Here is a 26,740-nt window from a genome sequence, read left to right as displayed (position 1 = left end):
AGGCTGCCAGCACAGGCCAGCTGAGGAAGAAAGCATAGCCAAAGAGGATGTGAAAAGGAGGGGACGAAGTCAACTCCAGATTTTGCTAGCCTGCAGCTCATGCCATTAAGGATTCCCCTGCGGAGGGGTGGGCAGTGCACAGTGCAATCACCAGGGGAATAAGAAGATACCACACAGCTGTTTTAATTCGAGTCACGTATGGGAGCATGGGGACAGCAGAACATAGCCATCATGGAAGAAAATACAGGTTCATTCACTTTCCAGCCATCTGAGGAAACAAACAAACCAAATGAGTTCAGATTCCATTCCGTGGACTTCGGGTGCCCAGGAAACTGGGGCATGACATCATCCAGCAGAAAGGAGACAGCAGCTTCTGTAATGCTGTAAGAAACCACCACTTCTCTGCACAGTGGGAAAGCTTCTGTTTTTAAGGGAAAAAGTGACCTGCTGGTCACAACTTACAATGTGTGATTGTCCAGAAGATTCAAGGAAGTGTATGGAAGTGACAGCACTTCAACTTGAAAAAAATTTCGTTTTCCAGATAATTTTGTTGTTTAATAGTGGAAGAGGAGGTGGACATGACTTAGAGGAGCAGGTGGCACCCCCAGTCAGTCTGATTTACCCAAGAGATGGTCACCCCATGCTGTACTCCTAACAAGCTGTTTATTTAAGGCATTGGCAGGTTTTCCCCTCGCCGTGCATTTGCCAAACCACAACTAAGAGCTTTGCATTTAGCTACGGAGGGAAAATCTTGAAAGCTATTCATGAATCTACACTAAAACCACTAGAGCTATAATTAAATCAACTCTTAAAGTAGTGTAACTCTTTTTATGGATGAAATAGCAGTTTTTATTTTAAGCATCATTGGAGAAAGAGGAGGAGAGAGGCAAACATTTCCATGTGAAGGCTTGGAAACTCTTTTCAGCGTACTAAACATTCACCAAGGCTTCCTGTGAGCACTGGAGTTTGTCCTTTCCCTGCTGGCTGGATTTTCATCCCGTTTGACCTCCAGCAGCCAGCTGAAAGCTCTTCTCCAACCCGACAGCAGCTGTCTTCGGGTGAAGGACACCGGTGGGACAGCGGGGACTGGGACGTGCGCGGGCGCAGGACATTACCTGGGGCTCGAAGAGCCCTGAGGACGGGCGAGCAGCGAGTGAGCAGCGAGGCGCGGCAAGGACACAGCCCACAGCCCGCAGCCCCGGGCGGCCGCCTCGAGCCCTCCTTGCCCACGCCCAGCAGCTGCGGAGCACCTGCGGCGGCCGCGCCCAGCGGGCAGCCCGTGCCTGGCTGCGGACGGGTCGCAGCCGGAGGCTCTCCGGGGCGGCGCGCACGCTGCGCGGTGTTCCCGGTGCCTCGCCCGCTCCCCGCCCCGCTCCCCGGCCCTCCTCCCGTGCCGCAGCCACCCCTTGCGCGGCCCGGCGGAGCGGCGCGCAGCCCCCGCGGGATGGGGGGGCTGTGGCCGTGGCTGTGGCCGTGGCTGTCGCTGTGGCTGTGCGCGGCGGAGGCGGCGGAGCTGCGGCTGACCCTGCTGCACACCAACGACGTGCACGCGCGGGTGGAGGCGCAGGGCGCGGGCCCGCGGCGCTGCGCGGCGGGAGAGCCGGGATGCTTCGGCGGCGTGGCGCGGAGAGCGGCGCGGGTGGCGGCGGAGCGGGCCGCGCACCGCAACGTGCTGCTGCTGGACGCCGGGGACCAGTACCAGGGCACCGTGTGGTTCTCCCGCTTCAAGGGCCGGGAGGCGGTCCACTTCATGAACCTCCTGCGCTACGATGCCATGGTAAAGCAGGCCGGGGAAAGAGGCTACCCCTCCCTCCCTCTCTCCCCTTGGGTGCTGGGTCTGTTCTTGCCTTTCCTCGCCCGCTGCCGGTCTTTCGCATTGCCGCCTCCTTCAGTGCGTAAAGCTGCATAAGAAAAGGCTGTAGGTAATGCTAAAACCGTGGCCAAAGGTAGCTGGAAGGCAGGCGAGCACAGGGGAGGTGATGTGCTGGGTGGCGGGCTACCGGCCGAATTAAGTCTTGAGCTGGCCGCCCCACGGGCAGCCAGAAACCGGGAGATGATGGCAAGGCTACACAGAGTGATGCAATGGAAGAGCTCTCCTTGGGAGATGCAGGGGCTGGGGGCGGGCAAGGGGCTGGACGAGCTCTATTGGAGGGGTGTTGGCAAGCCATGGAAATCACCCCAGAAAAAGCCGGCCGAAGAGTCTGGCCTGAGACAGAGTTAACTCTGCCTGAGGCTCGCAGCCTGTCCTGCCTCAGTCCTGCGGGAAGGGGACAGGTGGCACACGCTGTTAGTGCTATTTCTAAGGGTAGAGGTTTTTAGTTTTCATCTATGCCACCCTGGTTGTGTCCAGTCCCGTCAGAGCTGCGGTCATGACTGAATATAAGGGGCTGTGTACAAACAGCCCAGAGACTGAAACAGCACATTAGTAAGGACGGTCTCTAATACTGTGCTAACCCTGCACCTTTACTCTGTCTCTTTTGGTCGTCGAAGTGATGAGAGGAAGGTAGAATTTGTGGCTGAGATTGGGGGATGTCACTCCATGTCCTGAAATCTTTTGTCTCGGGGCAGTGGCTTATTTTTCTTGTGTAAAACCTTAGAAAGGAGAGAGATTAATATTATGTTTGAGCATAACTGCCGTTTTGAGAGTTTTGGATATTTATTTATCTATTTGGATATTTAGTTGCTGTTTTGGATATTTATTTCATCCCAATTGACAGTTTGAGGGGAAAATCTTCTGGGCATATCACATCCTCTGTCTTCATCTCTTTTGCTTTGTCTGGAAAGGACTGTGCTTTCCTTTCCAGGTGAAAATTATTTCACCTGTGTATTCCCTCTGCCTCAGAACAGCTGTGGAAGGGAAAGCCATGTCCCAGTGCACTTTCTTAGGCTAAACACCAGACCGAGAGGTCTGTGGAGGATACTGTTCCCTCTTCACATGCCCTAGTGAACGGTTTTCTAATTGTGAAACTAACATTAACAGGCTCGTTTCTCCCAATGGTGAGGGAGAGGAGTGTGTGCACTCAGGACTCATCCTCACTGAGAGCTGGGGAGCACTTTGGGATTCTGAAGTGCAGAAATAGCTTGAGGTCGTTTTTCCTTCCTTTCTTCACAAAGTTTTCTGCTGTCTGTCATTTTTCAGACTTGTGCTTGCTGGTGTAACTGGTTCATGGGCAGCCTGCGAGCATGCACAGTTCCTGATCATATCACGAGAAGAAATTTTTTCAGGCAGTGTTGAAGTAGTGTTCAGTCTTAGAAACATGTTATGGAGGAAGCACCTGTTTTTGGAGACACCATGAGCTTTTTCATCAGAATAAGCTTTAAAAATAAACCCACCCCATACCAGATAGCCAGAGGCTTGTGCCAGACGTGAATGCCTTAGGTGAAGTAGTCAACCACTTGTTCTCTGTGGAGGTGCTGCTTATTATAATTTGAATAGAAGGTGACAGGATAGGCGCTAAACGTTCTGTAGCTTCTCAGTCTTGCTCTGCTACCAAAGAGCCTGAGGAACAGTTGCTGAGTGTTAGGCAGGGCTGAAGCATCTGTTTCTATTCTTCTGTCTGTGGACCATGGGGGGCCGTGCAGTGGGGATGGTGGCTGGATGGGGGCACAGGGAGCAAGGTAAGAGCCGCACTGAGAAGGGTGAGCTAGTGTTTCTTTAAGCAATATTTGGGAAGTCACATCCCTGACAGAAGGGGTGGGGATTATTGAAATGTTTAGAAGTGAGCTACAGGACTAGGATTACAAACAGGATGGAGGGAGCATGAGTCATTAAAGTTGTTACAGGATGCGGGCAGGAGCCATAGGAGGATTTAGGACAGTCTGGAAGCATTAGAGGTTTGCTCCACAAATAGGAGAAATTTCTTTTTTTAAGTTTACCTTTTTCTCATTTATACTTGCTATCACCTCCAGTCTGTTTTCTCCTGTTTTCATTGCCTTCCGAAATTTTTCATGGCACCAGCCTTTTTGTCTGGTGTAATTAAGACTGAAATCCAAGTTACATACCTCAAAGACAGTATTTGGAGGGATGATGGAAGTTTTCTGGCTTTACTTTTAAGTTGCATCCTTCTGTTAATTTGTATCCTGATTTTGAAATATTTTTAGACTTGCTCCTTGTGAAAAAGAGGATTATATAATCACATGCTGTGTGCCTGAATATTCTGTTTATTCCCCCTTGTGACTTACACTTATGCTGGCCAACGGATTCAGATTTGGTGAAGGGATATTGCACAGGTACAGAGTCCTAGGAGCTCTGGGTGTAAGGGTAGTTAGGCAGAGTATTAGGAACCCAAAATGGTCCACATCTCCCCTCCCTTACATCAAAAATAAAACTGTATTATTAGCCACCAGTGATTTCTCATGAACGACTCTGTAACCACCCACACCATGGGAAAAGTTTTGATTAAAGTTAGTGTCCTAATGGACATGAAATAATCCAAATGCAAGATGCAAAGCCAAAAGAAACAAGCTTTCCTAACTGGTTGGTTGGGTTATGGTTTTGGTTTTTTCCCCAACAAGCTGGTGGCGGTTACACCCAATTCAATTTCTTAATTCATTTGCAGCCTTTTTTATTGGGGTTTAATTGCATATTTAGGAGGAACAGAAGGCATGTGCACCAGCCAAGAGGAAAAAGCTTGTTACCATTCTGATATACTCTACCACTCCACAGACATCTTTTCAGAACATCCAGACAGCATCAAAATGAATGTAATTTTTTTTTCTTTATTAGTATTTTTTCTTACAGCAAATTAGATTGCAATTAGAATACAGTTAGAAGTGGAACATAGTTGGAGTGCATTGTGTCTTCCCAAGTCAGGATTCTTTCAGAGATAGTTCTTGGTTCTTTTGGAAAAGTGCTGCAGCAGCATGCAAACAATTTGGCTCTTTTCCAAGGGTATGAGTAGTGTTCTTACTGGTGTCAGCAGGAGCAGATGATTTCCAATGCAAGTTAGTGCTGATATCCTGAAATTTCCAGAGCCATTGACTACTTGCCTGTGAGGATAAAAGGAGTCGGGAGTCTTTGTCTGTCCCAAGAGAAAGACACTGCTAATCAATTAATTGAAAATACTGAGCTCCCATGCCTGTGGTGGCTTCAAGGTCCTGCTTGGTTTGGAACATGACCAGGGTTAATACATCCATTTGGAGAATAAAAGTTGGAGCAAGCACAGCTGGGTGTGTGGGTCGTTTAAGTAGAACAGAAGGATATATAAGCCTTCTGAGATGATGAATGCAGCCTTCCCCACTTAATCTCAGAATGAAATTAAGAGCACACTTTTGCCTGGAAGAGTTGGCCCATTGGCTTTAATACCTCTTATGTGCTTTTCTCAGCTGCAACCTAAAACCTCGTATGAACTTATTATGTACCAGGTTACACAAGTATTGTGTTTCTGTGGATACATCTTTTCCTTCCCTAACACTTAAATATGCTACAAAGTCCTTGCATGTCACCTGTGGAGGTTTTGCTGGCTTATCGCCAAACTTTCAGGCACAGGTGTGTGGCAACACAGGCTGAGCATGAAAAATGGGCAAGTAGGAGAAATTTTCCTTCAGGTAAGTCCATTTTCTGCTTAACCAGCCTGGAAAAACCAAACATTCATCATCTGGCTGGTATTACCTTGCTAATAAATAAACTGGACTGCACATTTCGTGTGGCAGTCTTGATGCTTCACAGCGCTGAGTGTGCACCCGCCTGTGTGCACACACCCACTATGGATGGTCTGAGGGGATTCTCTCTAGCTGATAAACATTAGGTAATGTTAAATAGGCAGGTAATGATATCAATGATGGATAGAAAATTGTATTTTCTTGCTGCATCTTAAAGCACAGAAAAATCTTTACTAAATGCAAAATAAGTATGTTTTTAAAACTGTAGTCCAAGCACAAAGCTCTTAAAATGCGCTTTTTATTTAAAGATAACAAATATTGTCGTTGATATTAAGCATTTTCTTTAGTATTTAAACAATGTATTTTCCATACACAAAATATATGTTTTCCTTTGTGGTTATTGTTAATCCTCTTTTTTAGAGCTACAGGATGTAAAATGAGTGGGTTTTGATCTGGTACACAGTCACAAACAGTTAGGTTTTGGATTTTGACTTTCACATCTGTATTCACATAAGAGAGTCTGAAAAACGAAAACCTACATGTAAAAAGAAAAATAACCCAACCACTTCTGTGTTCATGAGAAACAGGAATGTGTTGGTTTAGACAAGTTAGGGTTTTCTTTCATAGAACATAGACTTTGTTTTCTCAAACATACTATGCATATAAGTCTATTTACAGTGAATATTTGAGGCAGGGTCTCATATTTTCTTCTTGCTTTTCACAGGCTTTGGGTAACCATGAGTTTGATGAAGGTGTGAGTGGATTATTGGATCCTCTTCTTAAAAATGCAAATTTTACAGTCCTGAGTGCAAATATTAAAGGGCGAACTACATTAGGAAATGAAATGATGAAGTATGTTCATCCTTTTAAAATAGTTCATTTTGACTCAGAATCAGTTGGAATTGTTGGCTATACTACAAAGGAAACTTCTTTTCTTTCACAGCCAGGTATGTTTTCTTTACTATGTAAGTTTATGTCTTTTGTTACTATTTTGTTACTTGCCTACTCTTTTAAATCCAACGATGAATATTTTCAGCTGAAAAGTGGGAAGTCTGTTGTTTTATCAGTATTTACTTTTACTACTCAACTTTGCCTGATTTTTAACCTTAAAAAGTCTTGCTAACATTACAGCCCATTTTCATACAGACCTGGACCATATTTAAGACTATCAGAAAGTCAGTGAGATTGCAGAAGAGCTCAGAGGTTGTTGGGATTTTTATTCTTGCCTGGGTTTTTTAAGTTATATTCCATGTTACTTTATTGTTATTTATCCATTTAAACAAAAGTTAAAACATGAATACAACTTGTCTCTAGCATGAAGCGTGACATTTCTCTGTGTGTTGAAATTTTGTTCTTGGATGTCTCCATGCCAAAAAACAAGGAGAGGTTCATACTTGTTTTTGAAGCAAAAGTTGCCCAAGATAGTTTTGGCCTCTCAAAGTATTTGCAGAAATTGCACTACAGAAGGAACACCCATTCAGCTTTTACCACAGTTGCTTCATTCATGAGTAAAATTAGAATTGATGAGGAAAAAGGCTTCTCAATTTCAGACTATTTTTTCCAGCATTTCAGGAGGTTTGGTTTGATGAGGGTTTTGTTTGGGTTTGGTTGTTTTAGTAAAATAAAATGGTCTACTAGAATGAGAAACACATTTAAATCAGCTGTAGGAGATATGAGTCACTGCCCGCTCAGAGCTCAGGCCACATGTGACAAAACCAGAGTTTCTTCCCTGGGTTTTGCAGTTACAGATGCTCTAAGCACTAGTTTAAAACACTAGTTTAAAACATTGAAAAGGGACTTCATATTATTATTTCCCTTTGTATTGCTTAGTAATACAGAAATAGTGCATTGTTTTCCTCACAAGAGGAATATTCAATACTTTGAGGAAGTATTAGAATATAAAACTATTCCTTCTGTGTTTTTTAATTCCAGTGCTATATGTTTAACCTGTCTAGAAATGGACATCTGAGGTCTGAATAAACTTATTGATCTCACTTCTATTTTGCAGTGATGTGGTTTTGGATTCCTGTCTTTTTTTTCCCCCAACAGAAAAGAAAATTGATCTGTATTTTGTGTAGGCAGTAGAATTTTACCTGTGCCTGAGGACGTGAGGGTAGATATCATCTGATGTCATGTTACGTTTGAATAAGGACCGTCACTGTTGTCCTCCATTAGGGATTAATAAAATCTGTTGCTGCTCTTCTTCCAAACACCTGTGTTGGGGCAGTGAGATCATCAAAGTAACTTGCTTGCAAATAAATACACCAGGTTAAAATCCAGATAGTGTTGGAGAGATTCTATGAAGCATTTGAATACATTTCCAATAACATTTAGACATCATATCCAATGCCTCAGTATGCTGAGACATTGTAAGAGACCACAGCTAAAAAAAAAAAGCAGTGTTAAAAGGCAAGTCTTGTTAGCTCCATAGATGGAGCTGAAACACCCCTAAGGAATTATATCCCACAGTGTAACTGAGCAAAAAGCAGAGCAAATTCTAACAGCAACATTTATAGTGGTCAGCGTTTCTACAGTTTTCTGCTTTGCCTTCTCAGCATGTGGAGGAACATTTGGAAGCTTTGGAAATGTGAGCTCAGGACACGTTAATATAATTCAGTGACTATATTTTGCCCATGACCTAGCAATCCTTCAGACTGGTAAAATCATGGCAGACATGGGTTGGTGGCTAAATAATTATCAACCTCGTCCTTATTTTCAATTAATAAGGGACCTTGCAAATTTTCAGCACCTTGCTTATCTCTACACATTTCTTCCAGACGATTCTGTTTTCTCTGCCTCTGTGTGCTTTGGCATGCTCTACACTCCTAGGGCATTCTCAAGGCAAACAGGAAGCTTGAGAATGCTGAAACACGAATTCCTACATTACTGCCTTCTGTGGAAGTATTTTGTGAGTGTGATTTCTTCCATTATTAAATCTGAATAACTTCCACCCAACTATGAAATTACAACTCATACTTTTCATAGTCTGCTTGAAAAAGGTTATCAACAGACTCGAAAAGAGTATAAAGTCCTTAAATCTCAGTGTTTCCACTGGGAAGGACCAACTAATCTCTGCTGAAAGTACTGTTGATGTCGCTGTTTGGAAACCATAGGGATGGGGAACACATTTATAGATTACAGCCAGATGGGCCACATTATAGATTGGCAGTTTTTCTGGAGTTCTCTGTTTTGCTATGTACAGCTGTCTCAGCTGAGTGCTCAGCGGATTTTTCCATGTCCTGCAAGAGTTGCTCATAACTTGGCACATAGACACAGTTATCTGTGTATTTGCTTGGAACTGATAATCACAAGGCCCTCTTTCTGCTCTATGGTGGTTCCAGCCCACTTGCTTTAGTTCTGTAGTGTTGTTTGGTCCATTGTATTTTTGTATAAAGTGTAAACCCAAACCTACTTACTCTGTAACCCTACAGGCAGCAAAATATTTACTAAAACTGTCAACTTGGCAGAGTTTTCTAAAATGGAATTTTAAATTGTATTTATTCCACTTTATTCTGGCTATCTTGCACCATATTTTTAGCAGGCAGCCAGTTCTTTTTCCTTGTTTAGTTGTAGCAGTTTGAATGTTTTTTCTGAAACTCTACCTCATCTAAAAAGAGAATAGTATGCTACATCAGCTTAATACCTTGAAAGAGAAGTGAAATACTGACAAGAGCAGTAAGTTGGCCATTTTGATTCAGATTGTTTTGAAAAATGCACAGATGAGTGCTACGCAGTTTATTGCTTTTTGCCTGGTTTCTTACAGAATTGAACACTTTGTCAGTGCTCTTACAGTTCCCCACTGCATAACTTTCAAACCTGCTGGCCCATTTCATCTCAGTTACAACTACTCAGGTGACTAGGATGCAAAGCTGTGTGCAATGCCATGACTAGGCCATGGAGAAAGGGGTGCGAGAAGCCCCTGCAGCCCCAAGCAGAATTCCCTTTGTGAGGGCAAGGTAGACAGCAGGAGATCAGTGGGTGGGTGGGTTGGCAGTGGGATGACCCATCTGAGCTCTGGTGTCTGCCTGTCCTGACATAACAGTCAGGAGGGGGATGGGCTTACCTGCATGGGACAGGCTTTGTTTTTCCCTTCATTATGAAAGTAGGTTGGTTTGGTTTAATGCCTTTTCTCTACAACTGCCTGAAAGAAGGGTGTAGCAAGGTGGGGAACAGCATCCTTGTCCTAAGTAACAACTGACAGGTCAAGAGGAAATGCCCCCAAAGTTCTGCCAGGGGAGGTTTACATTGGATTTTAGGAAAGAGTTCTCCTTGGAAAGGGTTGCCAAGCACTGGAACAGACTGCCTAGGGAAGTGCTGGAGTCACTATCCCTGGAGGTGTAGATGTGGCACTTAGCGACACTGTTTTAGTGGTGGACTTGGCAGTGTGGGGTTAATGGTTGGACTCTACGAACTTTGAGGCATTTTCCAGCCTAAAAGATTCTATGATTCTGTGGGCTGAAGATTAATAATAATATGTCTTCAATGTGTGGTGCATTTGTAGGCTGCAGTGGTGTAGAGGGACACCAGAGCTGGTGCTGATGGGGAGCATTTGGTTGTCATGGGCCACCTGGCTACATGCCATGGGAGAAGTTAGCCCACAGGCATCTGCATGGTGGCACAGCTCGTCAGTGGCCTGTTCCTTCTCTTTGTTTCAAGAGCTCAGCTCTCTTTGCAGAACTGGTCCCCACACCGTGGGATGCAGCTGGTCCATGGTGCTGAGAGGAGCACGTGAAGAGCCTGCGCTCAGGGATCGTTTCTTACACTTCCCTTTCTTCCAGCAGCTCTGCATCAGGCCCAGCTGCTGTCAAACGCAAGGATGTACAAAGAGGGGCTGAAGCCAGTGGCTCCCTTCAGCAGTCTTCCACTGGTGTAAGGGAGTTTATAGAGAAGACAGTGGCAGACACTTCCCAGAGGGGAAGAGAAAGGACAAGAAACAATGGGCTCAAGCAGTACCACAGGAAATTATGGGGGGACGTAATGAAAAAATTTGTCATGGTAAGCATGGTTAAGCCATTAAACAGGTTTCCCAGAGAGGCTGGAATTTCAGCTTGCTCAGACTAGATCCTGAGCATCCTCATTTGGCTTTCAGTTCCTGCTTTGAGTGGGTTTTGGACTACATGGCTCTGGGAGGTCTCTTCCAACCTCAATTAACTTTTGACTTGATTCTGAGAAAAGGTCCACAGGAAGATAATGTGGGGATGCACTGAACAATTCACTCTGCAACGTGCAGCACAGAGATTCCCTCTGGCACAAACAGAACTATTCAATGGGTGTGGCGGTGAACCAATTTATGTAACCCCTTTTATCTCTTCCATTGTAGCAGCTTCCTCCTCATTTCCTGAAACATTTTGCAGTGGATTGTGAATTCGTTTCACTCCTCCCTTTGTTATGAAATCTTTCTACTTTAAAGGCATATTTCAAAATGGTTTGATCAAAAAACTCTGCAGGAAGGAAAGGAATTAGGTAGAGGAGGAGTTGGTAGAAAAGTTACTCAGTTGTCTTCACCAGAAGGTCCAAGTTTATGGTTGGTTGAATCTATCCTTAAACTCTATTCTTAAAACTTTGTTAGAGAAATTAGCCTCTTACATAGGAAGTCCTTTTGTGCAACCCGAACCGCCGTGCCCAGGATAAGAACGCCTGTTATTCTAGTGCTCATGTAACTGTTTGTCACATTAGAGTAATTTCTGCAGGCACAGAAAATTTGCAGAAAGATGGTCAGTTTCCCAACATTCTTGTCCAGAAAAGGTTTCTCCTTTCCAGACTTTCCGTTCCTCATGCTGTTGTTTCAGGACGGTATCTCACATGTGTGCTGTGCTGTATTGGTATGACTGAGAGTGGCTCACATTAGGTGAGATAATTAACATAAAAAGGCAATTCAGAGTTTGGTGGGGGACTTTGAAGAAGCTGCTGTTTAAAGCCTTTGGGAGGGGAGACAAAGGAAAGAACAAGATGAGTGTGGAGTAAAAAGAAAGAGAGATTTAACCTGGGAGAAGATAGAAGGTCTCAAAGAAATGCAGTTTGGGAAGAAAAAACCTTTGTAATAGAATACAAGTGTTTAGATGCAAACACTGACGCATTTCATTTCCTTTCTCTAGTTAAATAATAAAAGCCATTCAATTTTTGATCCTACAGTTGGTGTCACTGAATTTTTAAATGGAATTATTACTTATTTAATCTAGGCAAGTACATACAGCTTGTTGCAGAAATGTTTTATTAGTCTAAGCACACTGGTGCTCCTGAGAGACTGAAGAACATCAGCTCAGATCAAGAGCTTGAACCAGCTAAGGATATTTGAAAGGCTCTGCCATTCAAAGTTCTGTTAATTACACAGACTGGTATCTGATACCAACTACCTTTTTTTTAAACTACCAATTAAGGTACTTTGTAAGTAATTTTTTTTTTTTTTTTTTTAAGGGGATAATATGATCTTTGAAGATGAAATTGAAGCATTGCAACTGCAAGTGAATAAACTTACTGCTATGGGAGTGAACAAAATAATTGCACTAGGACATTCTGGTTTTACCGTGGACAAAAATATTGCCCAGAAAGTGAAAGGAGTGGATGTTGTGATTGGAGGACATACAAATACGTTTCTCTATACAGGTATTTTACTTCCTACTAAAATATTGCTTCTAAAACTAAGCTGAAACTGTTTGTCTTTAAACTCAGAGAGCTTTCACCAATATAGTTTACTGCTGGCTGCACTCAGCTGGGTTCATAGCTGGTATGTGTCCATAACTTCCGTGGAAGAAACCAATTCAAAATAGACTGTGCACACCAAGTACTGTGACTCACTAAGAGGTTCCATAATGCTGGATGTTCCAGGTGGTCTATACTAAGTGGAGAAGAGGAACAAAAGTAGTAACACTGGTAAATCACTGCTAAACATACTGTACCTCTTTCAAGCTCGTGCCTATAAAGGAGTAAATTAGTTGTCTACTTTTAAACATGTATGTGACTTAACCTGAAAAATCAGCCATAGAATACTTCAAAACTGCTACCGGTGTTGATTTTCTCTGTAATCTGATTCTTTAGGTCTCCATTTAGCCTGCCATGAAAATACTTTCCCCAAGTTTCATCTGTTTATTTCAATCCCTCTTTTAATCTCTGACTTTATTCTTCTTTTCGCTAGAGGCAGATGTCGTTCAAGAGATAAACATTGCTGATCTGATTTCTCCTGCACTAGTGCTACTTTAGGCAACACTTACCATCAGCAGCTTCTCCAATGCTGTTACCTTCCCCAGAGTGTAAGGACACAAGTAAAAGAGAGACTGGTTTTTTGTTCTGTTTGATTGAATTTTTAAAGTTCTTTAAATTTAGCAGAAACTTTAACAACTGGTTGAGACTATAATGGGAACTTCCTGTAATTTTCAGAAAAATTTCCCATGTGCCCTAGTCACAGGGATAACATTATGTACCCTAGGAACTTAACCACTTAAAAGGTTTGCACTGTCCATCATCCCCTCCTCTCCCTATTCATCTCCTCTCTTTCTCACACCTTTTTTGTCTTATCTGGACTCTTACCTTTTGTTATCTCACTTGTTAAAAAGAAACAATTGCATGCCACAGTTATACACTGAGCAGATCAGAATATCTCTTGAATTTGGCCTCAGGGAGTAACTTTGATGACTAAACTGGAAGCACAAAGCATTTACACACCTACCTACAAGTCAGAGCTCACAAACACTTTGCATAGAGGTGCAGCAGAGAAGTAGCCAAGCTGGAACAAACAACAGGACAGACCATCCCAATACCACATGTCTAAGTGACTGAGGGGACTGGTTGAGGGGGATTAGCCTGTGGAGACACTTTACTCAGATCTGCCCGTGTTTCCCACCAGCTTGCAGCTCAGGGACTCCCCAAGCCAGAAGTGGTGTCTTGATATTTACTGGCTCCATCTCCTCTTGGCTACCTTCACCTTCCACAACAGCCTCTAGCAGGGCATTCCAACACTGCCCTACACAACCTGCACATCCCACAGAGACCTTGCTCTTGTCTTGGGGTGCAGCCTGCAATTTTATTGAATTATTTTTGAGATGGGGAAAAACAAGGATGGATTCCATATTCAAAGTGTGCATTCACTGTGGGTGTTTACACAGTGGAATCCATATTCTTTTGCACATTGTCGGTCAGTGCCTGTAGAGAGCTTGTGCCTCATAGTGGTAGCTATAGTAGTCAGAATACTTTATTGGGTGTGATCCAAAGAGGTGCCACTTGTCACAATTTGGAATCATGATGTGAAGTGCTGCAGGAGCTGACACATCTGAGTTCACATCCTGTCTAAATCTGTAGGAGTTCACAAGCACACCTCTTGTCATCCCAGAGAGTAGCCTGCTGTCAGACTAGACTATGTCAAGCTGTTCCACCCCACCCCATTTGAAGCTGTCCAAGATTCACAAGGCCAGAGAGTGCACACAGTATGAGAATCTGCAGCCTTTGGGTTAAAGATCTCAGCTGGGAATGAGTTCTGGTTGCTATTCCAAGGGCTCTACTGTTTTGATAAAACAAGACTGTCTTACTTTTTTTATTAATACTGGCAAGGTGAGAAAAATTTAAAAAGAATCATATCTGGGGGAGATACACCAAAAATACCTATTTAGTCAAAATATGGTTTCTGACGGAATGGGGTCTGAGCATATAATTTTTATCCCAAGTGCTGTGAAGCATGTACTCACCCATTCAGGAGCACCATGAGTGCATTTGTGAACCATGTCATGTTGAGTCAAAGCTATCAGTCAACATTCACAGAGAAATAGCTGCATCTGGGGAGGTGATTTCACTGCAGAGTAAAACATCTGATTTGAAATGTCTTAGTGCATGTCTCGATGCATATATTGAGCTTATAAGCTCTCACTCAAATCAAGAGGTGTAATCAATAACTAGCAGCAGAATCTGGGAGAATGTTTCAGCTCAGTCTAAGTGGAGAAGTAAGAGCTGTTCAGCCTGTTCTGTCTGTCACGGAGGTTTAGAGACATACTGCCCATGAGAGAAATCTTAGTGTAAGGATTTCATTTTGGACTAGTCCAACCTGTCTCTAAGACATTTGCCAATCTCTGGTTTATCCACAGGTTATAAGGCAGATATTGTCCTGACTTGTTCAGGTGTGCATTTGATTTGTAGAACTGATTCAAACAGCAGTGGTAGTTTTGGATTAGAGCAGTTTAATTTCTGTTTTTCATCAGAACTGATGTTCTGAAAATATAGTGTGTTGGCTAAAACAGGGTAAGAGGATAGGAAAGTGTTACAGGTTCTTTAGTCACCCAGTATGAGTTTGTGCATTTGTAATGAAACAGCTTCTCATGCCTTGACTGATCATGAATTCTAGTGCTGTGTTCTTTGGGGTAAGATGCACTGAATAGTCTTTGCATTTTGGAAGGAACACACCTCTCTTACAAGGGAAAGACGTCACAGTGATAATTAATCCTACAAGGATTATCAGTATTAGAAAGTATCAGTATCAGAAAGTATTTCTTTAGAAAGCAAGAAATGAGTAAGACTCTGGACAAGTATTTAACCACACACAGCTGATATAAACCAGAATAATGCCTAGAAAGAATAACTTTCTAATGTTCTGTTCATTTGAGGACTAAAGAAGGGCAAGAAATCAAAACTGATTCCTTTTTCAGTTCAGAAACCCCAAAGCCACTTTTGTATGCATAAATCCTGCAGAGCCCTCATTAGCTACAGGATTTCTTAAATTCTTCCCCAAATAAATGAATAGTTAAGTGGCACTCCAAGGAATGAACTCTGTTGGCCTGGCTGAAAGTAGAAAAGCTAGTTCTGTGGTAAGTTTGGTTCGGCTTGCAGTTTGTTGTGGCTCTTCTCCCTGGAGAATAGGAGGGATTAGAGAGGAACGTGAATCATATCAGAGTTCTAGAAGGAATATTTATCATGCTGCTTATCCTAGGATTTAATATTTTGTAAACAACTGTAAATGGAAGGAAACAAGTTGTTCTGTGAGCTGTGGAAGTGAACAGCCTGCTTTCCTGTGGATCCATGTCCTTTGCACCTGCTCCCCTGTGCCCCTGCCTTACCAGCATCCCAGCGCTCACCCAGCACCTGGATGGGAAATGGCACCACCTTTGGGACAGGAGTAAGGAGCAGGCTCTGAGTGAGCTCTGTCACACAGCACATGATGGCTCTTGGAGCTACCCAACCTTGGTCTGGCAGTGGGGTAGAAATAATGACAGGAATAACAGCCGGGAGAGATACTACTGAGATAATATTGTCACTAGGCAGATAATGTCAAGGAGACACAGAGAAGGCTGGTACCCTTGAGGCAAGAGCTGTGCTGTGCAGTTCCAGTTTTCTTTGCCACTTTCTGTCCTGTATGGTTTCTAAATCTTGTGGTAGCCTATGCCAATTGAGCTATCTCTTTTTTTCTGCCAGTGCCTTGCCTTAATCTGTTTCCAAGTCCTCCATCTAGTCACCTTTCAGACTTCGCAGGTCGATAGTAAGTTTTAAATCCATAACTACACAGCTTCAATGCTTAATGAAGTTTGGTTTTGCAGAGAGTTTGCAGCCTGTCTGGAATTTTGGAGGCTGTTTAGTACAGTGAAAGAAAAAGTCAGCTGGCTGTATGTACAAATTCACAGTACTGCCTGTAGGTATTCTATGTGCTTATTAACAGTAAAAATACTTTAGACTCTTTCAGGTCAAGAAGTCTGATGTATGATTTACTAAGATTCTTACTTTCTATCTAATGCAGAATAATGTAGTATGAAGGCTCAACAATAAACTTTTCATCCAGTGGCTGGAATGTTTGCATTACTGAGGGGTTTAGATTGCATAATTGGAATTAAAAGTTGTTTTGTTGCTGTTGTGATGTGATGTCATGGTGGAGTGTGCTGTCATAACTTAAAAAACACTGTGGTAGTTATGTGGGCTCGTGTGCTGAAAACAACATTGTCTGTTATGAGATAACTGAGCAACCAAATGTGTGCTTGTCATCCAGTATAGTCATGGCTGTTTCTATCCTATCTGTGTTTTTTAAGGCTGAGAAACATTTCAAATGTCACTGTAGGAATTCCTTGAAGTTCACATGAGCTGAAGACCCACTTTCCATGTTTGTTCTGTGCAGGCACCCCACCCTCTACTGAACTGCCAGCTGGCCCGTATCCATTCATGGTTGACTCAGATGATGGGAGGAAGGTGCCAGTTGTACAAGCTTACGCTTATGGAAAATATCTTGGTTACTTAAATGTTACATTTGACAAGAAAGGAAATGTAGTTGAAGCAGTTGGAAACCCCATTCTGCTGGACAGCAGTATTCCTGAAGGTATGTGGACTAGGCGCTTGAGTTTGCCTGCAGCACTCTGCTACAATTCAAGTCTTGTCATGTTAAATACAAGGTCTGAATAAGAATTCAGCTTTCTTTCTGAGGTTGCTGTTCTCTTCTGTGTAGGGTTCAGGCTGTGTTACAGTTGAATATGTACATATTCAGAGTGGTTTTTTATCTATTTAAAATCCCTGAAAGTCGTTTTGTAAGAATTCGGTGGTACAATACCTTACCACTTTGTAGAACCTGCTTTAGCTAGTCCCGTAATTGTGATTTAAAAGATGATGAGGTCTAATTTACACGGTTTTGCCAGAGGCTGGGTTCTTCAGACCAGAGTTCAGAGCAATACAGGAAAGTGGAAATGTTCCAGGAAAAACTTGAAGTACCCTGCCAACTACTCTGCTAAGTGCAAATATAATATACAAACCCAAGAGTTCTTGTATGCAGTGCTAACTGCGTTCAAGTTTTAACTCTGAAACATTTAAATAAGTGGGAGGAGGAGAGTCTGTCACTTTTTGTTTGTAACTCCATCTGAGATCTGTGAACTGGTTTTTTGTCAGTTTTGTAATTACCCAGGGCTGGTTTTCTAATCTCTGTTTCTTCTCCAGTGCTTGCTGCATGAAGTTCTGAGCTTTTATCAGACTTTCTAGGTTCTACCTGAGTATTTGTAAAACAAATCATTTAAAAATTACTTGTTCATAGATATTTACTGTGTTATTCTAAGTGACCTATTAATGTAGTGAGATGATGTAAAGAGACTTTACATTCTCTCTCTGAAGTCAGTAAAAATAAAAATTCAGATACATTGGTGGTATAATTTTATAAATGATGTTCTTGCTGACAGGTGGGGGAAAATTGATTAAAATTAATAGCTGATATAAAATAGTTGTGACATCTCTCTGCATATGCAAGTATCTTTGGGTTTTTTTCTGAAATAATTAAGTTTTCACCCAAGAGACAGATTTGCATAGAGAATTTCTATAAAGGGCTTATTCCTTGACATTGATATTTGAGCTAGTTTTACTTTCAGCACAACATTAAAGAGAGGGGAAAAAATTATGTCAAAGACCAATCTTGCTTGTATATTAAAAATTCTCTCACCTGTCAAGGTAGGTACTAGAAACCCCATCAGTCAGAGGTTAGAATAGGGCTGGGCAAAAGTAGAGAGGAGATAACCTTGATGTGGCACAGGACTGGCTTATTCCCTTCATTGTCCTGTCCTGCCTTCTCCCATGACAGGCTTTTTTTGAAGTGAGTATAGCTGCCGTGTTGCTTGAGACACTGTTAGGAAAAGTGTAACCTTTTAGAATCACTAATGCTTTTTTCCCTAAGGTTTGTATTCACTGAAGTGTCATTAATATGAGATATGTATGATGCTTATTTTACACTTTTATATTACTTTACAGATGAGCACATTAAGGAAGAAGTGGAAAAATGGAGAGAAAACCTGGGGAATTATTCTGAAGAGATTGGAAAAACTAGTGTTTACCTGAATGGTACAAGTCAAGCATGCCGTTTCCAGGAATGTAACATGGGAAATTTGCTTTGTGATGCTGTGGTAAGATGTTTCCACCACAGGTGGCAATTACATCTAAGGGTTACTCCAGAGCTATCCAGATCCAAACTATCAGCACATGGGCTCTGTGCCTGCTTTTCAAAAGTGCAGCATCCAGCGTGTCCCTAGAGAGACCTGGCAGAAGCAAGGCTATAAGGAATGTTGCTGCAGAGAGTAGGGAGCAGTTTATCCTTTGTACGTAGCCTCACAGAGAGGACAGCTTTTTCACAGCTTGCTTTGAGGCTGCACTTTTAAGAGCTATGGCAGTCTGATCTAAGAGCCCATTCCTCAAGCGAGGAGAGCTCAGCTCCCATCCCCCTCCTGCTAACTGGCCCCTGCTCACAGCACCCACCCTCTGTCCTCTCATTACTCACTGGGCTTTGCTGTCTCTTCACTGGCACAGAAAACAAATCTGGGTTATTTTCTGTCAAGCTACTGACAAGAATTGTCCCCCTGAAGGGCTCAGAAGGTGCCAGCTGAAGCAAGGAGAGGGTGGGAAAGGCCAGACACCCAGCTGAGCACAGAACACCGCAGCCCAGAAGGAGCCACCAGCCCCTGCTGTGTTCTGACAGGCACTACTGGGCTTTAACAGTCACGTAACTCCAGAAAAGTCTTTTTACAAGAAGTCACTTCCAGTTTTTAAACTTCTAAGTTTTACTGCTCTCCAGCAGCACCATTTCATTTAAGTGTTTCAGGGAAAAACACTCACTAATGTGACTGTTTCCAGAAAATTAACTTTCCCATAAAGTTAAGTGACAATAATACTGAGTTTTCACTTGGATATGTCCCCAAAGCTATTTATCTAGTCCATGTTATTGCTCTTATTGTAGTCCTTAAAATAATTCTTAGTTCATGGGCTAATTTCCTAATCAGATTAATGTTTGGGAATTCTGCATACAGTTCTCCTAGAATTGCAGCATGCTTTTTTTTTTTTCTGCTAGACTTCTTAATATCTTTATTTGAAAAAATGTGAACAAATGCTTTGGCACTTTTCAACCTTACAGAAAGTAACCTTGTAATCTCTCAGAAGTCTGTCGATTTTCTTGCTGTACATTTTGTCTTAGGGGGATCAATTTCTATTTTAGTTAAATCAATGTCTCGAGATAGCCACCTGCAGTCATCAGTAGATACATAGATTTCTCTTCACGTTGCCTTGCCAGTTCTATACTTGCTTTTCGGTGTGCTGACACGTGGTCAGAGGTATGAAGGTAAAAAATAGACCTGCCTGTTCCATGAGCTTTAATATTTAGAGTTGTCCTGAGAAACGGAGAGATTGAGAACTGCAGAAGCCTGACTGAATGTTTGTGCTGGGTGAAAACAGAGGTCCATTGAGTTCAGTGATGCATCTCAAACAGGAGCCCAAAATCACAGAATAAAAGGTTGACAGGCCTAGACAGAATTTTGCAAAGGACTTTAAAGGGACTCAGATGTGAAAAGGCTGTGAAATTGATAACAGCACTGTGTGAGCTCCTCTTTTAAGCTGCCTCAGCTCAGGGCTGGGAAGTTGCAATCCTTTGATTATGATTTGCAAACCTAAGCATGGATCTGGCCTCAGGGCATAACTTCGATGACTGAGCTGGAGGCACAAAGCATTTACACAGCTGCAAGTCAGAGGTCACAAACACTTCACATAGGGGTGCAGCAGAGCAGTGACCCACCTGGAACAGATGACAGCATCATTCATACCAAAGTTTTGTCTCAAGAATGACAGAGTGGGGATGGTAGGGGAACAGCATATTTCTGGACAAGCCTGTGGAGTTGCTGTACTCAGATCTGTCCATGTCTTCCACCAGCTTGCAGCTTAGGGATTCCCCATGGCAAAAGTGGTCTCTTGACATTTACTGGCTCAACTGCAATTTGTGGGGAGGGCAAGAAAGAACAACAGGGAGAGAGAGGGAGAAGGGGAGGGAGACAGCAGGGATTAGCTTCCACAGAGTGGCTCCACTGCCCTTTGCTGGCCTCCAGCCTTCCCAGCAGCTGGTGGCGGGGCTTTCCACCACAGACCTGCACACCCTGCAGAGACCTTGGTCTTGCTGGTGTGCAGCATGCTGCTGCCCACTGCCTGCATAACTGCTGGAAGTCAAGTGGTTCTTGCACTGGAATATTTACTCCCTGTCCACCCTCACACCACTCATGATTTTATAGCCTTCTCGAATATTTCCTTCTATTATCTCTTCTCACAGAAGCTTTTCTGTGTCTTTGACCATCCTGGTCACCCCTTTCTGAATTTTTTAGGTTTTTTGTCATTCTTGAAATGAGAAAACACACAGATTCCTCCCCAGCCTCCACAAGCCCTTCTTCATTTTATAGGCTTCTGTCGAGTGCTTCTGGTACTTCTCTCTCTGCAAGAGTGAAGAGTCCTGACCACAGTCATTCCAGTATGGAACCAGTTCATCCTTTCTATTATCCTAGGTCATTTTCTCAGCCTTTTCCTGTTCCACTAAGTTATTTCTGAGGATTAACACTGGAGACTTACTGTCCTTATGTAACCAATAAATAGCTGGTCTCCATTGTCTTTACTACTATAAGGATGTCACAAGCAAATAGTATCCTGTCCTTGCATTTTGTCAGAGCCTCGCCACTGAACTGCTGAGGACACACTGCTGTGCAGAGTAGACTTTCTGATCTAGTATGTCTGTTTCCTGTTCTTCCACTGTTCTACATCTTTCTTGTTAGCCAAGACCATTCCAAATATTTAAAACAAACCACAGAGAAGCTGAAAAAAACTTAATTCCCTGCAACATTATTAATTTATGCTTTCCCAAAGTGATTTTAATGAACAAAAATATTTAAGGTCCTCTTCACTTCCTGGTTCTCCAAATATGCTTAAATTGTTTGTCTTTATCACAGTCATTGAAATCAAAAATCACCTTTCCTTTGTTTCGGTGGCCTGCCTTGGCCATGCCATAGACACACAGACTAGGGCAGAGTCCAAGAGTTCATTACAGTAAAAGGCAAATATTTTTCATGTTAAGAATTTTAAAAAGTGTAATACTTGCTTGGGTTTTTTAATAACTAAGTATTTTACAATGGGGCTGAAGAGAATGTCAAAAAACCCCAAAACCTTTCTGTCTCCTTTCAGTCTCAGATTGTATTTGGTGTAAATTTCCAGAGCCTGTAATAAGTGACGATAAAATCTGTTTAAACATTTTCCTTTGGTAGCTTTATGAGAATGTCGGGCGTCCGGATAAAAAGACGTGGAACCATGTTTCAATGTGCATCCTGAATGGAGGTGGGATACGGTCACCCATTGATGAGCAGACCACTAATGGTACGTAAAATTACCAGCTGAATAACAACTTTATCAGGAAGAAGGAATCAAGTTATGCCAGCCTGAACACAGTTAGGTGTGGGCTTATTTTGATGGGGTTTGCACAATGTTTACAAGCGATTTCAAACTTTCTCAAATGGTTATCCATCATTTGAGCACAACTGCACTCAGGCTGACATTGATAGAAGTCTCTAGCATTGTTTGTACACAATGCTTTTTATAATTTCCCTCTCTCCTTGCTGCCTTGGAACAAAGAAAGGTCTCCTGCTGTACAGGGTCATCCGCTATGGTCGCTGTGAGCCTTCTGTAATCTGCTGTAGAGTAAGTAAATTCTGGGTTTTTCTGAATGCTAAGGTTTTAGTTTTTATTTTCCTGATACCACATAAATGCAACTTGAAAACAAACAGCTTTCTCAGTTTGGCTAAATCTTTCTGTAGGACTAGGAGTAAATCAGCTGCAAAAATTGCCTGACGTAGTATGAATAGCTGTGTTTCTTCATCTTAGGTTGGTGGTTTGTCATGTCTTTTAGTAGCTTTTGCTATTGTTTGGATAGCAATACATGCAGTTACATCAAATTCTGATTTATTGGTCTTGATACTTTCTGGACGATAAAAGATGCAGGTTCTTTGGGACAAAATATGTGATTCTCACCTCTACCAGCCCTCATTTTCTTAAACTGTATTTTCCATGATCCTTGTCAAAAACTGATGTTAAACAATCCTAAAATAATTCTGTAAACAACAACAGCAAAAAAAAAAACCCCAAAAACAAAATCAAGAAGTGAACAAAGTCTCTTTCCCCCAGGTAGCATTACTGTGGAAGATTTGCTGTCTGTTTTGCCATTTGGAGGTCGTTTTGATATGGTGACATTAAAAGGCTCCACGCTGAAAGAAGCTTTTGAGCACAGTGTGAGGAGATATGGAAGAGGAAGTGGAGAGCTGCTGCAGGTTGGAGGTACATTTTCTTCTTTCCTCTTCTCTGTGTTCCAAAACAGTCATCCCTCCTATTGGCCTTATTACACTGGAAGCCTTCTTTTAAGGATGGAATGCCAAGCTAGCCATACATCCTCACCCTGTGCCTCTCACATGCCAGCCAGCAGACGCTGTTTATCCCTGATAATATGTATGTTTGCCTGAGCCACTGCAGCACACAGGCTATCGCCGTTCCCTTCAGCAGAGACAGTGTTCCCACCCTTCCCGAACCCGTAATGGCATCAGTTGAACACTGCAATTAGCTGTAACTCAGAAATAGCTACAACAAACTTCAGGTTTTAGTTCTTAACTGGCAGCCTACCTGAAATGCCAAACTGGATAGATGTGCTGAATTTCAGTTTATCAGAATAATTTTGTGCAATTCTCTAATGATTGATGACAGCTTTAGAGTTTGTCCAAGTGGGCTATGGAATTGCTTCAGTGACTTTCTAAGTATTTTATGGATGAACAGTTAATATTAAAAATCTATTCATATCTTTAATTGCAGCTGCCTATATGTTTATCCAGATGTGCAGTAGGCTACAGTTATGTTTATTCCTGGTCTCTCTGTCATATAGTGCAGATTGTATTGTTTCGTTAGCAGAAGAGCTAAACTTCAAGGGCAGGGGCTGATGCATTCCCTCCCTCCATGCCTCTCCTCCCACAGACCCCAACAATGTGATCCCTCACATGCCACAGACACAATCCATGCCTCGCACTTTCACCAGTAAGTTACCACGTTCTTAGGTACCTCTAAGGTAAAACAGGAACAAGCTCTGCTTGCTGCCTTCTTGCAGAAAAAGAAGACAACCAGTAGCTCTGTAAAAGGGTTCAGGATGGAAGATCCAGAGCAGGAAGAGTGCCAAGATTGGAAGAACCTCCGTGCTTTGAACAAGCTTGGTGGCTTCCTCATCTGCAGATCTTGGCCAAGCCAGGGGCGTGGCTCTCTCCTGGCCTTGATCAAGGAAGGCTCACAATGAGAAGTGCTGCTTCTCCTACAGTGTGGAGAAACTGCAGTGTACAACCCTGGTCTGGCTTTCCTTTTTCAGGACAGTGCCTATTATCCAGAATAGCTACCAAGTTAGGCTGGCTGGCTGGCCTTAAAAAAAGTCATTTCAGCCAGCAGGCCAGGGGAATGAGAAAGCATGTGACTACAGAAATAAGGGGAGGTATTTTTATCTTGCAGTATTCCAGTCCCATGACTAGTAATTTCCTTCTGTGGAGTAGTGATGAGAGCAATCAGATAAGTAAATGAGGTGGGACAGTGCAATTCTTAAAAACAGTCAGCAATTCTTACTCCTCTTGAATGTTCTTGCATAAAAGTTGAGTAGTGTGCAAAGAACACAGGACATTAACTGGTGTAATTCAGAATGATACAACTCTTGGTCACAGGAAGTAATGCAAAGAACAACTGAAGATGAGGGAGAATGCTGCTTCTGGCCCTGTGTATTCAACATGCACTGTACTAAGTGGCATTCCAATGTGTATTTTTGTAGGCATCCACGTGGTCTATGATCTCTCCAGAGCCCCAGGAAGCAGAGTTGTTAGCTTAGAAGTGCTTTGCACAGCCTGCCGAGTCCCAGCCTATGTCCCACTCCAGATGGATGAAATATACAACGTGACTCTGCCATCCTATATGTTATTTGGAGGAGATGGCTACAGTATGCTGAAAGACAAAAATCTGGGATACAGTAAAGGTAAGGGGGATAGAGTCCAGGTAAGTATGGGCACTAAGAGAGTAGCAGACAAACAATTCCCAAAAGTTAAATGATCTTTCTACAGTACAAACCTCAGACTTTTTGCCTTTACTCAATAATTAAATTTGCTTCTAATCTGATCAGTCTGGATTGCTAGATTTGGTTGTAGGCAGCAACTCCATTCTTTTTCAGTTAAACCACAAAAGTTTCAAAGAGAAACATTTTTATCAATTCAGCAGTGCTCAGCAAGCAGTTCTGAAATTGTGGTAAACCAGAAAATCAGCAAAGAACATGAGAGTATATCTTATACTGCCTTGCGCTTGTACTCATTACTGAACAATGCAGCAAAGAGAAAGGTGTCATTTTCTTCAGACCTTAAATCTCCACTGTATAGAAGTATTTGGAAAGACATAATCATCACCTATATTAAAGGACATGCAGCTCAGGCAAGCAACATAGGGTGAGGGGAAAGATGCCAACCTGCTCTGAGGGAATCAGCCTGCCCAGCCAAAACCAGGGTCCCTCAGGAGTTCTGCAGGCAGGAGAATGCAGGGTGCCACAGACACCACACCACAGAGGTGCAAAGTGTTTCATAATGCTGGCTTAAGGTCCTCTAAAGCTGCACACAAAGTGTTAGAAATTCTGTGTTCATACAGTTGTCATTGTCCATCTTTTAGGATGAAGGGAAACTTGAAAAAAATTTGAGATTAAAATCCATTATTTCTGAAAACACAAAAGGGGTATAGTGCTGTATGTTTTTAAAAATATCTTGTAGGAGCTCATCTACATTTTTGCAGAACTTCAATTTTGTATGTTCTGCTTGCGCACAGTTGTAAGCATGCTTTTACCTCAAAAATTTTCCTTTTGGACTTTTGCTACAGACTAACTTTTTGTTTCTACAGGTGTTTCACTTTAAAATTGATTCTCACAGGTACGACTGGTGTTTTAAATCAAGTTCAGCCTACATCTGGAAATTTAGAGAGGCTGTAGTTTCCAGCCTCTGGAATATCTGTGTATGCAGAAGTAAACACAGAGAGAAAAATCATTAGGAATAATTAAAGGGAACAACCTGTAAGGCTCTGGTAAAGTCTTTCAGTACAACAGAGGGGTAAAACTGTAATTATTGTTAAGATGGAGGGTTACACTTTAGGATTGTAAGAGCTTGGATCAGAAGGGGCTTGTTGCATGGTTGGCAGCAGTGACTGAAAAGGGTCTCCCACTGTAGAAAACCTACATAATACTTTGTGTGCACACAAGCAGTGCCCAGACTAGAAACTCCTCCTAAAAAAAGTAAATTTGAAAAAGCGTAACTGTAAGTGATAGCTTTGCCAGGTCTACACCCCAAACAGGTAGGAGCCTATCTCAATCTACCTGACTAGAAAATATCATTGTATTTTCTAAATTCAAAACAAAACAAGCCAGACAAAACTGAAAGAATGTGTTTGTTTGTAAAATAAAAGTTGCTACCAAAAATTCTGGCTACAAACCACTGCAGATGATGTGTGCTGATTCAGAATGGCAAACCATAGAAAACAATTTGATTCTTGAGCTAAAACTGGCATTTAGGCAAGTTCTTACATTTTGTTTAAGAGCCTGGCAGATGCAGAAAACATTTGTTTGTTTGTTTGTTTGTTTGTTTAGGTGAACCTGATATTGAGGTTGTTTCCCGCTACCTCCAGAGAATGAAGAGAGTTTACCCAGCAGTTGAAGGTCGAATAAAATTTTCTTCTGGAAGTTTTATCGAAGCAAGTCTCACCCTGATCTCTGTATTGTTCACTGTAACATTCTTGCACACTTGATTTTTTTTGAGGAATACAGGAGAGATGATACTAATGAAGGGAAAAGAGAACTGTTCTCTTCTGTTACACCTTACAATGACTGAGCAGTGAAGTTGCTGCATGTCAGCAGCGAGCAGCCCCCATCAGGCAAGGGGGCAGAACCCATGACTGCTCTTGGTACCTGCAATTTGGCTTGAGGTCTCAAGAAGCAAAGTTCCAGTGAATAGTTACTGCTCAATCATAAAACAATGACAGACTGAAAGGGGGTATTATAAATTGTCAAATTCTTTTAGCTGCTTTAGATAGTGAGTTAACAACCTGATCCCAGCAATGTAAACAAGCTTCTAGAAATGGATTTATTACAGATGTATATTCCTTTCTTTGATCTCCACTCAGGGTTAAGGTACTCAATCTCTCTACTTTGCTTTCAGTCATATTTATCACACCTACACGAATGCCTGAAAGAATGGATTAAACTCAGTGCCATTAAAATCATGAGGTCTATTTAATATGGAATTTTAAAAAGGTTTTGTTTTACTTTTCAGAAAGGAACATCACACTTATATTTTCCATTAATAAAGGATGCAAT

General features: G+C 42.3%; 1 protein-coding gene across 1 annotated transcript; it reads left to right on the top strand.

The window, feature by feature from the left end:
- Positions 1-231: 231 nt before the first annotated feature.
- On the top strand, positions 232-26,172 carry NT5E (5'-nucleotidase ecto; the record flags this gene model as incomplete). The annotated part of the gene is made up of 10 exons (XM_082276760.1): positions 232-375; positions 926-1,777; positions 6,326-6,548; positions 12,016-12,204; positions 16,682-16,879; positions 18,286-18,437; positions 21,597-21,709; positions 22,514-22,659; positions 24,173-24,373; positions 26,015-26,172. 10 exons carry the CDS (start codon positions 232-234, stop codon positions 26,170-26,172), a joined length of 2,376 nt encoding a protein of 791 aa, XP_082132886.1.
- Positions 26,173-26,740: the final 568 nt, after the last annotated feature.

This window comes from Coloeus monedula (genome assembly GCF_965178545.1).
Source record: "Coloeus monedula genome assembly, chromosome: 2".
Classification (NCBI taxonomy): domain Eukaryota; kingdom Metazoa; phylum Chordata; class Aves; order Passeriformes; family Corvidae; genus Coloeus; species Coloeus monedula.
This window is presented reverse-complemented; position numbering and strand designations above follow the sequence as displayed.